The 17,105-nt window shown below is 41.1% G+C and overlaps 1 protein-coding gene across 2 annotated transcripts in view; it reads left to right on the top strand.

Moving 5' to 3' along the window:
- Positions 1–8,051, top strand: part of PAXIP1 (PAX interacting protein 1) — a 34,251-nt gene extending 26,200 nt beyond the window's left edge. For both annotated transcript variants that reach the window (XM_068673432.1, XM_068673431.1), the window contains exons 16-21: positions 1,783–1,951; positions 3,636–3,736; positions 4,948–5,082; positions 5,166–5,241; positions 5,789–5,853; positions 6,275–8,051. In XM_068673432.1, coding sequence (XP_068529533.1) covers positions 1,783–1,951; positions 3,636–3,736; positions 4,948–5,082; positions 5,166–5,241; positions 5,789–5,853; positions 6,275–6,286 — 558 coding nt within the window. In that variant the 3' untranslated portion in view covers positions 6,287–8,051. The remainder of the gene's footprint in view (positions 1–1,782; positions 1,952–3,635; positions 3,737–4,947; positions 5,083–5,165; positions 5,242–5,788; positions 5,854–6,274) is intronic.
- Positions 8,052–17,105: the final 9,054 nt, after the last annotated feature.

The raw sequence follows: 17,105 nt of genomic DNA, 5'->3' as shown, positions 1-17,105 counted from the left end.
TAACTGCTGACTTCAGTAGGGCATGAAAGATCCTGCCACTTGTGCCTACTCCAGTTAATCGAAAGTAAAGGAGGACTAGTTTGGGTCTACTATGCTTCTTAGGAACATGCATCACTTAGGCATTCTCCAAATAACCTAATTTCTTTATTATACCTAGGGTTGTTTTTAAAGTAGTTGGAATCTGTAGTCTTTTTCCCTTAAAATGTTTGCATTTCAAGCTTGATTTTTAATATTTTGAAATATAAATTATTTTTCTGTATATCTCAGTAAAGTTCCAGTGACAGCTCCTTATTTTGTCACGTTGGTACCAGGTTTATTATACGAAGAATCAAAGAATCTGATTTTATTACAGCTATGGCTCACAAGCACATAAATAAATTTCAGCCTCAAGTCTTGTGAATTTGAACCAAACTTATCTGTGATGATACCATTAAGATTTTTCAGAGCTTGAATACCTTACTGGGGCTGGATACTTCCCATTTTCTTGAGCTGGAGGGGTAGTCTCTTCTGTATATCCAAAGGGCTCCTTAAGCATTAGAGTAGAAATCTTACAAGATCTGCGCTCATAGCAATACAGTGTTTGAGGTGAACATGTGTTAAGGATGAAAATAATAGCTTTTGCCTTTTGTAGGTGTACAAGTTTAGTATTCACAATGTGTTTATGCATACCCTTCAGGAGATAAACAGTGAAGAGGTTCAGTGTCACGGAATAGTGCTTTTGTGTATCACCTTGATGCAAACCAGCATTTAACCAGCACAGTAAGAAAGAACTGAAAATGTTGTCCCTATGTATCCTACTTCTTCATTGTTCCCAGAGCAGTGGTGTACAGAGGGAAGCCGGAGATCTTCCTGGGCTTCTAATACACGCAGTAGGCCTCTTGCTTTGGTGACTCCAGATGACTGCTGTACTAAAAACACCGCAGTGTGTTAAATATTTATGCTTTAAAATAGTTCTTTCTGATTTTTAATTTATTCAAACAAAATACTTATAAAATCAGTAATCTTTAACGCATAGATAATGAAGGTGGACACCTTCACTAAAGTACTTTTGGATGTTTTCATTATTAGATTTTTTTATCAGAGGAAGCACTCTAATTCCTTCTGTAATTTGATATGCCTTACCAGTTGATCAGTTGTGTTACTAATCCTGTCAGATAATGATTTGTATCTTAGTTGACAAGCTGCCAACTGTGATGAGACAGTTTGGGTAGGGTAGTTTAAACCTAGAAAAAAACGATAGTTAATACCATCTAAAATGCATAGGGAACAATGCATGGAGAACTAATGTATTTAAAAAATATATGTTCTTCAAAGAAAAAATATTATCATGAAAAAAAGAGTAGCAAAATTAAGTTTACCATAGCTACAGTATATATTATATCTTCTGTAGAGGAAAAGAGCAAAAATTTCAAATTTTCTGCCTATTTAGGCTTAATAGCATGTTTCAGTTAAAAAAAAAAACAAAACAAAACAAAAAAAAACAACAACAAAAAACTGATTTGTATCTTAGGGTTATTTTATTGTTTAAAAAAATAAAGCTGCAGACTCAGAATGTAGCTCTCACTCTAGCCAGATAGGTGTCTGGAAACACCTGGGTTTTCCATGGCAGTAAATTCTGCGTTTTAATCAGCTTTAATAAAGGAATTACTGTAATACGAAACTCTCCTATGTTTACTATTTCATTGGGAGCTTAATTTTAAACTGTTATCATTCCACTTTTTTTTTTTCTTACAATTTATAAAGGACTGTTTCATTCTGATCTGTATTTTGCATAACTTTCAGAAACTGTATATCCTGGGAGGCGAAGTAGCAGAATCAGCCCAGAAATGCACCCACCTCGTTGCCAGTAAAGTGACCCGCACTGTCAAGTTCCTGACAGCAATTTCTGTAGTCAAGCACATAGTCACTCCAGAGTGGTTAGAAGAGTGCTTCAAATGCCAGAAGTTTGTTGGTAAGTTGAACTGGTACCTACAATAAACTTAAGGCTGGTTGATTTAGGTGTGTGAATATAGCCTAAGTATTGCTTTGACTTCAATTTTCATGTCTCTTGCCAGTTTTCTAAAGAGTTCAGTTTTACAAAACACAGATTTTAAAGTCTGCAGCAAGTCTGACCTCTATAGTTCATAACCCAGGGAGAATTAAGTATAAAGTTTAAACAATTACTCTAGCAGATAGTTTGTATTTCATTTGTGGTAGAAGGCTATGTTGGCATGGTTAAATAAAGCTGTCACAAGAAGAAATGATGTATACATTTTCACTAAGTTCTTGTTCCTCTGTAACATTATGTTGCACATAATTTTCATTTGATTTTTTGATTTAATCCAGTTTCTTTCCATTAAGGAAAGTAAAGCAGTATCTTTTTTTTTTTTTTTAGAGTGGTTAATAAATAGTTGGATGTTGTTAAGCAGTCTGTCTTTCTGATGTAGCCATTTATAGATCTTATCTGTGATTACTTTTTAAGCCCCAAATGTTTTTGCTTTCAGTAATTCTTCTGAAATATAAATTGTAAAGAAATAAGCCACTGTTGGAAATGCATACAAGAATTCATTTAAATAATAAAACAAATTAATTTAGCTCTGCAACTGTGTTGGAATATATCAACTTTATTTTTGCACTTTTCTGTTGACAGTTGAAAATAACAAAATAGATGGTTTAGGTTGATTTGACAAGGAAGCTGTGTCTGAAGAAAATCTTTTTAAAGGCTGATTACTTGTTTTATGATTGTTTTATGCTTTTTATGTAATTTGTTTGAAAGGAGCAAACTAAATTGCTGCCTAACCATCACAAAGATTTAAATCAGTGGATAATTAACCAATAAATTAGCAAACATTTTTATTAATCTGGAGACGGCAACGTGCTTGGTTCAGCATCAGTGAACTGAAAAATCAATCCATTTGAAAGCTATTAGCAGATAAATAAAGCCTGGGGATTTATAAGAACGACTGTTTTGATCTAGTACTTGAAATACTTCACTTGTCTACCGAAATTTAGTAGATCTGTAGTTAATAGGCTGCCTTCACTTTTATACATGGTGCAACGATGGAAAACACAGCAATTGTTTGGAAGAATCATCCCATTGATGATCTATTTTTTTTTTTATAGAAAATTACAAATACCATCTCTTGCAAGTTATCAAAATTGTGTTTGGGAAGATGAGTTCTCCGTACAATATATTTTTTTCTCCTTAAACTTAGATGCTTTGAGCTAAATCTAATTTGGAAATATTTTTAACCTGCCTTTTTGTGAAACAGCGAAGCTAAGGCCAAAATCCCATCCCAAATTAAAAAGAAAGTCAGCTGAGTAACAGGAAAAAGGGAAATAGGTTGAAAGTTTGCTCTGTTAATGCTGCATGAGGGCTTGGTGACACTTTCTGGGTAAGTTGCACCAGTAAGTTAGAAAAGGAGACTTTATGGGACAGTGGCTGTTGCTGGATACGCAATTGTAAAACACAATTTATTCTCCAGGTAATGGTGGGTCATCCTCACAAGGAGCCTAACAGAAGGGGTACTATCATTATGTAAAACTTGTGTTCACCACTGTGGTCAATCCACTACCAGTGTCTTCTAATCAGAGTAGCTCCTATATTATGCTGCTGGCTTTGTCTTTCTGGTCTTAACATTTTTTGTCTTTTTCAGACGAGCAGAACTTCGTGCTGCGGGATGCTGAAGCTGAGGTGCTTTTCTGCTTTAGTTTAGAAGAGTCCCTAAAGAGAGCACAAGTGGCTCCACTGTTCAAGGTACACAGTTTAAGAAGGGCATTTAAATGCTCGAAGCTTTTCAACCTACTTTTTTCAGCACTGGGACAGCAACAGCTTTTGTAGCTCAGGACAATAAAACAGTCTAGCATATAACACGTTATATTTGTTATAAATTCTGGTTTTGTCTCAATGCATATTTTCTACATAAGCATTTTTGCATCTGAGTGACTGGATCCTGTACATGGGAACAAAATATGCTCAGTGTATAAAACCAGTATTTGTTCTTTTACAAAATGCCACTTACAGAGAGCACTTTTTTTTTTTTTTCCACTCTGAATGTCCTGGTGTTTAAAGAACTTGCCTCAAAAAATGGGAGCTGAGAGTGTGCATTTCAGCCTCAGAAAGTTTAACTCTGATTTTCCTTGAATAGTGCACTTAGCACCAGGCAGTTTGCTAGGATCGTGCACGGTCGTTTTCATGCCTCCGACTGAATTTATGACACTTTGCGGAGAGATATGTGAAAATATAAGTTGCTAGAGATTCTTCAGCCTAATAGAATTGGAGTCTTTCTTGAGGCAAACCACCTAAAAATGTATTTTCACAGCCTGTAATGAATAGGCATCTTTGTGTTTTATTAAATTTAAGTGTTACATTTCACTCAGTTTTACAGTCTAGCAAGTCTTGCAGTTTAGCAAGAACTTTTTTATACCTAGCTGCTAAACACAGAGATAATCTACTTTGTGATCTGTTCACCTATATCAGTCTCGATCAAGTAGCATTCTTTTTAGTCACGAGGTAATGTATGTAATTAATGTATTATGATGTTAATTTTAAAAATGAAAGCTTTAATTAAAAGAGCTAAAAGCTTTTTTTGCAGCCCTCTAGGCATCCCTATACTTGAAGAAGCATTATTGTTCTTGCATGTCTTGCCAAGTTGCAGTTAATATATATGTGTATATATATATTTTAATTGTAGTTTAACCAGTGGTCATTTGATGGTTTTGTGGTTGTTATTTTAAGGGTTATGAAATAGGCATACCCAAATTAGTCAAATTTATCAAAACTGCAGATTTATCCCTCCAGGGAAAGCAGATAAGTGGTAATTACAGACAGCTCATCAGCTGTTGGACTTCTTGCTATAGGCCACTATAAATTGTTTCCATGATTGCATGAGTCACGCAAAAATTAAATGTACTACTGAAATCAGTTAAGAAAATAAGGCTTTCTTATTCTTTTGTTTCTCTTTTTAGGGAAAATTCTTCTACATTACACCTGGTATTTGTCCCAGTCTTTCCACCATGAAAGCTATTGTGGAATGTGCAGGAGGAAAAGTGTTATCTAAACAGCCTTCTTTTCGAAAACTCATGGAGCATAAGCAGAATAAAGTACGTACAGTGTTGCTTTCTGAAACTTACTGGTAATATCTTGCTATATTACTCTGAGCTTACAATTACTTTCTTTCATTTAGAGTTTGCCAGAGATAATCTTGATTTCCTGTGAAAATGACCTTCACTTATGTCGAGAGTATTTTGCTAGAGGCATAGGTATGTATAAGCAATTGATGTAATTTGAACAGTATTGATTATTTTTCTATTATTTTACAAGTTCAGATGCCTGTTGAACGTTTAAAGGTACTAGTAGAGGGGTATGTGGTTGATCCTGCATGGAGAAATCTGAGGCAGCATTTTCCTAGGTGTTTGTAATAGGGGTATTTTCTAGCCAGGTCAGCACAAATCTCTGGTGGTGGGCTTGAGCTTGGGGTTTTGGCACTGGATGATGCAAGATTAATTCTCATTATTCGTCAGCTTAGTTAAAGATCTGGTTTTTTATTTTATTTTTTTTCCACTTCAACTGCTTTTACTTCATTGTAGAGCCCACAAACATACTGTGTTCACTAACAAAAGGGTACACTGGGAAGCCTGATTTGTGGCATGAAGTGTGGGATGGCTAACAGCAGGGCAGTGGTAGGACCATATTTCCTTATGTCTTGCATGAAGAGCAGAAAGGTATTGAATGGCACCTCTTAATGCATCTGCAGAAGGAAGAATGTCTTTGTATGGTGTAAACTATGTATGTTTTCAATGTTTCCAGATGTCCACAATGCTGAGTTTGTCCTGACCGGAGTACTTACTCAAACACTGGATTATGAATCATATCCTTTTTTTGGTAAAGGCTATCAGCTGCCTAAGGAAGTGTGATTTACTACAAGGTTTCCTGAATTAGGAGCTAACTACTTACTGTTTTTTGGTATGTATAATGTTTACTTGATAAGAAAGTAGCTGAACACCCAGAAGCCTAGTTTAATTTCAAAGCAGAATTACTTTTTGATTTGAAAAATAAATAATGCTTCAGTGGAGGGGGGATTCAGGGTCACCAGAAAGTACCGGGAGAAGAATATTAAGCAATGGGGGGAAAAAGACTGTCACAAAAGAAAATGTCACATGTGATTTGCATATGACAAAAACAGCTTTTAACTGGTTGATAAATGCAGTGTAGGACCAGTAAGGGTTCTATGTCTTTATGGGTGTGTTTTATAAAAGTTTCTTAATGTTGTTCTTCCTTAACAAGCATACATATAAATTTACTTGATGGATAGTAAAATGCCTTACTGCTTCGGAGTCCTTGGAGCATTAAATCTAGCTGTTCAGCCATTGTACAAAGTAACTAAAACTTCCTGTGGATGCTGTTTTCCAGCTGTTTACCTAAGGATGAAGAGCAGTTTAAAGCAGGAAAGCAAAAATCAACTGCATCTTTTTTAGGATGTGTAATTTTATTATGAGGAAACATAATTTACTATGTTTTGTATGATACTACCCTTTTAAAAGAGCCCACTTTAGGTATCATGATTAGCCAGTTTTTAAACATTTTAGCATAAATGATGGTACTTCAGCCAAAAGTGTAATTTGGATGTAAAAATAAAAGGGCTTGCTGTCTATTAAATTATGGATGTTGAAGATGAAAATGTTTTGTACTTTATTTTTATTTCTTATACTCTATTTTCTTTTATATTGATATTTTGCCCACATTTTAAATAAATGTACTTTTAAATGTTTTACTCTATATTTTAGTGGTGGTTCATTCTTTTTGAATAATGTGCAACGATGGCACTCTGGTAAGAGTAAATTACTCAAATCTTTTTCCAAGCAATGTAAAATTATTTTAAGCTTATTTTACCAGGTATGTTTTAATATATAAAAATCCCAGTGCTTTATAAGGGAAGTTGTTGTAAGTGTGTAAGTGTGTTTTTACTGAAACAAAGGAATAGCTTGAAGGCAGGAGAAACTATAACCTCACATATTATGCTGTTGTGATAAGTTTTGTTTGTATAGTGAGTTTTACTAAATAAATATTAAAAAATCAGTTTCCCCCATCCATATTCAGTTGTTTTTCGTAATAAACACACAGTTCTCATAATCTGACTTTACGTTTCTACCAGTTTAGATTCTAATAGATGAAAGGTCACACTAAAAACCTTTCTTCTTTGATCAGCAAGCCATTAAACTCTAGCAGGGGTGTGCAGATACTCACTTGTCTGCATAGTATCGAGTGTATCATATCACCTCGTGAACCATTCAAAGAATGATTCAAAATGAAGGATAAAAATTACTTTAAACAACAGCTTATCACACTTTTTTCTAGCATTTTGTATTTCTATGCAGAACTATTTTGCAGGGAAGATTTTTCAAACAGTCGCATTAAACTGAGATAAGGAGCTATTTTTAGCTTATGCAAAGCTTTCTACAGAGAAGTTATTAATTTCAAATCTCATTTGTGTTATGGCTTAAAATGTAAATCCACCTGATATTTGACCACTGTTTCTGTTGCCTTTTTTCCCCATGCCTCAGTTCAACAAGGTGCTTAAGCAAATGACAGATTCAAGCTGTAGGAACACAGTGAGTGTAAATTTCAAGATGAGTGAAGTCCCGCAGAGGTCAGTACTGTGCCTGTTGCCTGTTAGTGCTGGCTCTGGCTTCCTCAGCTATCCTCATTTACTCCTGCATTCACCATTTCTATTGTAAGCAGTAAGGGGCTACATAATAACAGCAATTTCAATCCCCGTGACCTTTGGTAAGGTGACAAAATGTAGTAAATGAGATTTTCGTACTTTGGCTTAAGATGTTTTTAGATGCGTTGGTGGTTAAAAAGGTGTAGTGCAGGATGGGAGGAAACAGTACTTTTTCCCAAATGCCATTTATTTGTAACTGCAGAGCTATGTTTCCTCAGTGTGATGTTCAGCTATCCATAATTGCTTCCTTTTCATTATGAGATTAAGAAAAATCTCAAATGTGGAGACCTGAGGATGGAAGCTGATAATTTTTTTTACACTTCTTTAAAAAAAAAAAAAAAAAGGAAAGATGGAATGCAGTGGGAGTTCTATTAGCTGATGAGCTGTGTATATAACTTAAAACATTCAGACACATATGGCTGTTATGCCCTCTTTACTGTCAGTTGAGGGGGAGCATACCTCTAAAACCCAATTTAATTAAAGACCTCTGCAGAGATCACTTCTCTTAACAGTTTAGCAAGTTAGCTTGGTTATCCACACCTTTTAAAGAATATTAAAAATAGGTGAGATGAACTGTACCCTAAAAAAATTCAACAATGCAGTGCATACACACTATATTTTATTGGAGAAAAAGGTATACTTTCTTGTCTTCAAATACATTTCAGAATGTGTAATACTGAATTAACGTAAATCTGTGTTAATCTCTGTATGGCTTGAGACTTTCTTCATTATACTGATTACCAGCGTGCAGAAAGTTTTTGGTGCCTTTTCCTTTAAAAACAGGTATCAGCTGTTGTAGCTTTTGAACTTTGGAAATGTTGTGATACACAAAACTTCTTACCTTGAATAAACACTTTTTACTTGTCAAGCATTCAGCATATCTCCTGTGTATCTTGCAAACAATGGATTGCCATATCCAATGTAAATGCTGGTTTGAGAAAGAGTTGAATATGATGCATACAATGAGTTGGCAGGGATGTTTAACTGTGAGTAGGATCGATCACAAGGCATACAACTTTGCACCACTGGTTTCGAGAAGCTAACAAGACCTGCTAAGACAGCTCTTGGCAGAATGAAACATTTCACTGAGGGGAAGAAAGGCGGAGAGAAACCAGATTTGAACGTGTTAAAGTTTCTGTCTGGGCAACATAAGCTGCTAGACTCAATTAGGCATTTACCCCTCAGTAATGGTTCTCACCTTTTTTGGGATTAACTTGCACGTTTTCCACAGTCAAGGAGTGTGGAGGATACATAGCACCTTTGCCAAAGCCTACTACAGTTAAGAGATGTGTGAATGCAATAGCATCTGAAAGGTAAATTTCCTTTTTATGAGAACTATCCAAAATGCTGTCAGATATTGCATAGTGAAGCTTGGAGAAAAGCAAATGCAATCATGGAACAAATGAACCCTGTGGGAAACATAAGTGGTAACGCATCTGTTTCATCATCAGTGGAGACAGTGTGTTTATTTAGCCAACATACAAGTATGACTGATTTGATTAACCTTTCAATTAGAGTAAAAAACAGAACCTGCCAAGAAAAAGTCTTTCAAGAACCACAGGAGCTGTCCAGAGCCAACTGGCTTGCACAGATGTTACTGTGCCTGTGATTAGTTGGTAGAGGAAGGGTTTGATGAAGTGTTCTGATACTAGGTTGCTGTTATGAACTCGCTTTTCCTTTAGTGGAAGATTATAATGCTCAAGTGTCCTTGTTGATCCTGCCTCCTTTACATCTTAGAGGAAAAAACAAACAAACAAAAAAAGCAAGAACAAACAAAAAATGTCAACAAAAACCTTGCAGAAACATTGCTTGCAGAAACATTAGGTCTACAACATAAGCTTTTCTTTTTTTTTGTTAGTAGTTTTTTGTTTTTGTAGAAAACCTGTGTTGATATATCAGTTATTTAAATGTAAATAGATGTGAAACATGGTTTTGATAGCAGAGACATTCCCTCTGTTTAGATGGACGTTAGAAAGATTTGTTCTCCACTCACCATCCTGCAGCTTTCCTTGCTGTCTGTCATGAGGTGGAATTGTGGAACACAACTGTAGAGGTCAGGCTGGAAGAGACCTGTGAAGGTCCGGTCAGTATTTTAAGGATGGAGATTCCACAACCTCTGTGTGCATCCAATTTCTGTCTTTTGCTACTGCCAAGGTAATAAATAAAACCATCCTCATACCTAATCCGACTGTCCAGTGTTCCATGAGTCCCTCTCATTCCGTGCCTGTGCATCTCGAAGAGTTTGTCTTCTTTCCACCCTGTAGTTGTGGACAGCAGTAAGCCAGTCTGTTCTTCAAGGCTGAGCAGACCCCTCCCAGCAGCCCAGGCTGCCCCCAGCCCCATCCAGCCTGGCCTTGGGCACTGCCAGGGATGGGGCAGCCACAGCTCCTCTGGGCAGCCTGGGACAGGGCCTCACCACCCTCTGAGTGAAGGATTTCCTGCTAATATCAAATCTAAACTCACCCTCTTTCAGTTTAAAGCCATTCCCCCTTGTCCTATCCCTACACCTCCTGCCCAAGAGTCCCTCCCCAGCTCTCCTGCAGCCCCCTTCAGGCCCTGGCGGGCTGCTGGGAGGTCTCCCTGGAGCCTTCTCCTCTGCAGGCTGAACAACCCCAACTCCCTCAGCCTGGCTCCACAGCAGAGGGGCTCCAGCCTCTGAGCATCCTCGTGGCCTCGTCTGGACTCACCCCAACAGCTCCCTGTCCTTCTGGTGCTGGGGGCCCAGAGCTGAGCTCAGGCTCCAGGTCCGAGGTCAGACTCGAGGACACGGTTGGCTTTCTGGGCTGCAGGCACGCATTGCTGGCTCATGTCAAGCTTCTCATCCACCAGCACCCCCAGGTCCTTCTCCTCAGGGCTGCTCCCAATCCATTCCCTGCCCAGCCTGGATTTGGGTTTGGGATTGCCCCAGCCCAGGTGCAGGACCTTACACTTGGCCTTGTTGAACCTCATGAAGTTTGCCCAGGCCCACCTCAGGCCTGTCCAGGTCCCTTTGCATCCGTCTCTTCCCTCCAGTATGTTGACCATCCTGAGTGTGACCATCCAGCCAGTTCCTTACCCATCCCGTGCTCCATCCATCACATCCACGTGGCTCCCATTTAGAGATGAGGATATCATAGGGGACGGTGTCAAATGCTTTGCACAACCCCAGGTAGATGATGTTGGTTGCTCTTCCCCTATCCACCACTGCTGCAACCCCACTGTAGAAGTCTACCACACGCTACCCCAATCACTGTGACCTGTCAAAGATCATCAAAAGGGGCCTTACAGTGACAGCAGCTGACACCTTCAGATGTGTCCTATAAATGTATGTAGGACCAACTAGCTTGAGTTGGCTTCTTCTGTGGGTACTGCAGTGTCCCCAAGCACTCTGCTGGTAGTCCCAAGAGCCCAGGAGGTCTCAGGTGAACTCATGATCTGTGAAAAGAGTAAAAAAGCACTGGGCACCTCAGTCTTTTTCATGTATTTTCATCACATTGCCGCGTCAAACAGCAGACTTTCTTCTTTCTCCTTTCCCTTTTTACCACTGATACTTTTACAGAAGCCTTTCATGCTGCCCTTCACATCTCCTACTGGTTTCAACTCAGGCTGAGCTACTCCTGAATAAAAATTAACTGCACAGCTCAAGACGTGTAAAACAGTCGAGGGGAGCAGACGAGCACCGCGGCGGATGTGCTTGGGAAGGTTGTGGAAGTTTGCTCTTAATGCAGCTGCACTGTTAAAAAATTCATCAGACGTTTTCTAAGCACAGTTTAGTTGGTTTATCCCACCTCGGGGCAAGAAGACAAGAAGACAGCTCTGTTGATGCTTATATATTTTATGTTCGAAAAGCACGTTGATTTAACAGGAGGTTGGGCTGATACATGTAGGAGTTTCCCTTTTTATGGAGGGGAATTGTGGTTCAGAGAGAAGTTAGCCCTGGGAGCAGTGAGGCAGAGGATGAAGTACAGGTTAGCTAAATTCAAAGTTCGCATCTTGACAGTCAGTCAAAACTCATTCCCTTTCTCCTTTCTTCTGCCTTTCTGTGCTGCCTGCAGGAAGAGGAAAGGAAAGAAGTAGCCAAGCAGCAGAGCTGAGGCATGGCTACAGAAGAAACAGAGAGCACACGAAAAGACGAGGCTCACTGCACAGAGCACTAATATGTACAAACTACTCAAGGGTTTAATTTTAAGTACGTTTTCTTAAAATTGCTATGGAATAGTGGTACTGAATATAACAATGTTAATAAGGACATTGCAGGTGTTTGTCCCTACCTTCAGGGCTGTGAGACCAAGCGAGGCTCTCCCCAGTATGATGCCAACATCGTTACTCGGCTGCCTGGCCAGGATTTTGGGAAAAAGTTTTCTCTGAAATGCAGCAGGCTCCTCTCAAGGGAAGGGCACGCTTGAGGAGCTCCGCAGCGGGATAGAGGCACACTCCCTGGAGGAAGCCAAGTGGAGAGAGGCTGTCTGAGCACTCAGGAGATGTTCGGAGCTCTGCCAAGGGAATTTTAGCTAACAGAGTATGTAGCCAGACAGTTGTGGGGAGTGAGTGAAGCTTGGAAAAATGCTCCCACCCTTGTCAGTAAGGTCCTCAAGCAGTGTTTTGTCAGAAGGATGCCCTGCTGTGTCTACCAGGGAGAAAGCACGGTGATCTGGGGACACTCCAGATCAAACACAACTTTGGATGTGTCTGCCTAGTACATCTCCTCACAGTGAGCTACCTTTTAAGCTGAAAAGGCCAAATTTTATAAGCATGTCAAATAAGGCACTTTTGAATGAAGCAGCTCCATCAAAGAGGAGGGAGATAAAACAGAGCTTTATGGCTATGACCTACGATCCTTGTCTTCCATGCAAAGAGACTTTGAGAGAGAAGACTTTGAGACTTTGAGAGGGAAGACAGAGAGAAATGGTTTTGTCAGCAAAGCTCTGCATTTCAGCTCGGTGAAGCCAGCAGCCTTCCAGCCTGGAGCAGCAGAAGGATGAGGTGCTCAGAGCGATGCCAGCCAGGAGAGCGGGTGAGGGCAGCTACCTTCTTTTCTGAAGAAACACATGAGCACTTCAAACCTACTCAGAACCATCTGTGTTCTGCTTGAGAGGTAAATGCCATCTGAGGCAAAAAAATAATAATAATAATTAAATAAATTGTACTTTCAAAAAAAAGTAATGTATTTGTTCTGCTGCCTCTGATCAGTCCCTAATACCTGTGGGATGTTGCTTGCAGCATGAAGAGCAGCTCTCATTTCTGCCTGCACTCTTCCTCCTGGCCTCACGTGAGCGTGGGGGCACGGCATGGTTTTGGGAAGGAAATTAAGTGGTTTGGCCCTGAGCAAGCCCTCTGGTGTGTGTGTGCAGGCTGGAGAAACACCTCACCATGAATGTCCCCCTGTGCCTCTTGTTCACGGCTCCTCTGTCGCGGTCAGCAGAGACCGATGTGGCTTCATTTCCTGGCCTGCTGTGCCAAGAGGATTTTATTGCAAACTCCATCTCCACTTCCCTGCAACAGACGATATAATAAAGTCCCGTTATTAAAAAAAGTATTTCTCTCAATCTTGAAGGCAGAAGATAAGTAGAAGAAAGCAGTGTAACTGTTGTTAACTGCTTTGGTTGGTTTTGCTCTAAGGTGGAAAAATACCCCAAATGCAGACCCATGAAATGCAAGCTCTGTTTGGTTTTGCAAATAGCCATTCCTTTCAATTTGTGCTGAAATGCCAATATAACAAGCTTGGAAGCCCTGTTATTGTTGTGACGACCCAGAAGTGCAAGGGAAAGCGTTGCTAGCAGAGCGAGGATCTTCTTGGGGTAGCTGCGACGGGTGGGGGCCAAGCTACGGGATACACGTACATCTGGAGGAAGGTCTTGGTGATTGAAAGCTCCTCTTTTATCCAGTGGCACCAGCTGGTTTAGTGAAAGACATCATTCCTCCCAACAAGCCTGCTCACCTTCCTGGGCTGTTTGAATACCCAGAGCATCAGGCACAAAACGGCAGGAGAGCAAACCATGCAGCAGGGATGATGCTGAGTCAGAGCAGAAACCTCATGTTCATGCCTCTGTGAGGTGAAGGAAGGTGGGGGCTTTGTGAGGTTACGAGCCCCTGGGAGCTGAAAATTAGTAAATTGTTCCATTTACATTGAAGCATTTTGCAAGAAACTTTCAGTTTAGTTGGGGCTTTTTGAGTCGAAATGCAAAATGAATGATTAACCTACCAACTAATGAAGTATTTGGGATGAAACTACCTGAGGAAACAAAGCAGGAGCACACCGTTTTATACCTGCAAAGGCAGAAACCAGACTTTTTCTGCATCCAAAGGATTTCATTGCCTTTCTTCCCCCAAAATGACCCTTACCAAAACCCACCTTGCACTGTTTTGTGTTTCTCTGTACAAACCCATGGCTCCCAGGCTGGGCTGCTATCAGATTTGGAAGCAATAAACCAGAGGTTTCAGGAGTGGCTGCACTCAGTGCTGCTTTGCTTTGCCTCTCTCTGCAGATGGTTTGTTTTACTTTTTCATGCTGAATATGGCTCTCTGGGTGTTTAACGAATTAATACACCCCTTTGTGTCATTAAAAATGAATTGAATATGTCAGTTGCAGCTAAGACTGATTTGCTTTCCCCGGGATTTGCCCTTTAGCTGCTGAACCCAGTGAAGAAAGCCCAGGTAACCTCGGTCCCTGCGGAAGAGCAGCTCAAGGCTGACAAAAGGCATGAGGAAGTCGTGCTGGCCTTTGGTGCAATTAGCACCGAATTTAAACCAAACCAAATTTAAACCCTGCACCCTCCATGTCAGCCTCTCTGAGTGACAAATTACCAGGTAACAGACGTGCCGAGGGGTTTTGCGGCAATTACTGCTTGCAGCTCCTCCTTGTGCTGTTCCTCCTACACAACCAACTGCTGCCAGGCCATTGCAGAAGCAGGAGATGGCAGCAGGAAGAGGCACGGGAGCATCACGGAGTAGGTTGCACACACTGGCTTGTTGCTTTCTCAGTGACAGCAGCTGCAGTTTTAGGGTCCTGGGCCTCATCACAGGAAGGAGAGCATCATTTGTGCTCTGTGGCCATGCAGGGCAGGGATGCAAGGGCAGGGATGCTCCCAGGGAGTCAGGGAAGGAACTGCCTCTGAGCTCTGCTCTTCCTGTGTGTCTCAGTGCTCCTGCAGAGCCACAACCCTCAACTTTAAAGGCAGCATTGGATAGAGGAGGGTTTTCCTTTAGGACAGCCTTAGTTGGCTGTACAGATCCTGCTCGCGTGGCTTTGTTTGGTTTGTTGGTGCTGTTGGGCTCTGCAGCCTGGCAGGACGCCGTGTTCCCAGTGCTCGCCTCCCGCTCCGTGCTCAGAGGGAATCGAAAGCTGGTGCTGCAAACAGGCTCATTCACCAAGATTTGGTGTTTACATATCCCCTGTCCCAACAGTTTTAGGTGTCTGATGTTTGTCAGGCACTATGTCCCTCCTGTAAGAATGCATTTATCCACATTTCTTTCTAACAAGCTATCCGTATCTAAAGCTAGCAAGCATTAAATATTGATAGAGTGCTGTACATTTAATGAGCTGCCAGTTTAATTTGGATGCTGAGTGTCCCAAAGATACATCCTTGTCTCTGGTGCTGGTGCTCACCAGCCACGTGAAGGAGCTGGGCACGGGCTTTTGGTGTCCCTGCTTCTGTGTGTGTGTGGGGGGTGATGCCCTCCTCCCAGCTTCAGCTGTTTTGGGACCCTGTGCTGCAGCTCTTGGGCACGCAGCCATGCCCTTAGTGATGGACATAGTCCTGGTGAAGCTCCTGGGAACCAAAAAAAATGGTGAAAAGGGGTTGTGTGTGCAGGGACTGGCTGAAACAACGCGGTTCAGCTGTGTGGTGTGAACACCGACACTCGGTATTGCTGCCCCAAAGGACTTGGGATGATTTACAACATCTAAAATATTAATTGACCATCTGAAAGGGCTTTTAATAAAAACTTTACTAAGCAAATTTTCAAGCTTTTCTCATCAGCCGCAGGATTAGAAACATACATTTAACTAAAGAACTAAAGAAGTTTGTGTAATTCCTGTGGCATAGAGGGCCGGTGCTTTAGGTGAGGATCCGAGCACTGCTGAGCCCCTGGCCCTTGTGCTCATGGTATCTGGTCAACAAAAGAATTGGACAAAAGAATTTGGGAATGAGATCTTGTGTGTTGAGCTGCAAGTGTTGGGCTGTGAGCTCCTCACAGCACAGAAAAAGCACGATTCACAGCTGTAATTGAGGTCTTCAAAAAAACCCTCTTGTATCCCGGGTATGAAATGCCTAATCAAATCATGTTTGCTGCTCGGCGCTAGGCTGCTAATTTGCTTTGATTTAGAATTTAAAAAGATAATTGCAGATGTGTGTGTCTGTGTAGGTTTCTGTGAAGAAGGCTTTCCTCTGTTTAATAGGCAGCCCGCTAATATGGACTGCACCAATTCCACTTTCCTCTTTCAATGTGAATGATGTGAATCCTCCCATTAGAGGGAGGGACGGAGATGGGGAGTGTTGTTGTGTCACCCCAAGGGCTGTAGGGGACCCAGCTCCAGAGCTGTGGGGTTTCCCTTGGGGTAGCAGCAAGGATGCTCAGGAACCAACCCAAAACCCAACCTGCTCTGGCGCTGCGTATCGCTGCCCTAACCCTGCGGTGTTTGCACTGCGAGCAAGGGGGGACCATCAAGGACATCCCCAAATTTCGCTGCTGTCTTTGTCTCTCCTCTTCTCTCCCACCGAAGTGAATGTTATCGATTAGCAACAGCCTGTTCTAGCTCTTGGCAGCACCCAATTGTGCCATGGAGGTTGTTGAGAAAGGCGTCAGGCACTGCTGCCATCTTCTTGCTTGGGCTTAATAGCATATGCAGAAGAGTGTATTAAAATTCACCACTTTTCTCCTTCTGATCTTGCTTGCAAAAAGGCAGGAATCATTTTTTTTTTTTTTTTTTCCTGGTCTTCAGAGATGGAAACTTTCTCTAGAGAGAGCTCCTGTAATATTTTTAATTTTTTTTCCACTCATGGAGAAGGTAGTGATTAATTACTACAACATTCCTGAAGTGGCTTACAGAGACAAGCTGTTCTGAAATACCATGAAAAAAAAATAATAAAAAAATCCCAGGGCATTCCAGGAGAAATCTTGTCATTCCAGTTGGTGTCTCCACGGCTGCTGATTGTGGGCATGGACCAGGGCAGTGAGCTTCAGCTCCTTGGCAATTCCTTTTACCCAGGAGCTGAAAGAGCAGCCTGGGCAGCAGCAGGCATCTCAGAGCTGTGCTGTGCATCCTAGGGTGGCAGTGGGTGAAAACACAGACAGAAGTGTTTGGATAGGTTTGGGGTGTGAAACTTTTCCTCAATCCACTTTTCTGGGCAGGGTCAGCTGCAGCCAGCAAGGGCTGTCCCCAAGTCCCCAGCTGGCACATCTCGTTCACCATCCATATGGATA

The sequence above is a fragment of the Anas acuta genome, chromosome 2 (assembly GCF_963932015.1).
Source record: "Anas acuta chromosome 2, bAnaAcu1.1, whole genome shotgun sequence".
Classification (NCBI taxonomy): Eukaryota; Metazoa; Chordata; class Aves; order Anseriformes; family Anatidae; genus Anas; species Anas acuta.
This window is presented reverse-complemented; position numbering and strand designations above follow the sequence as displayed.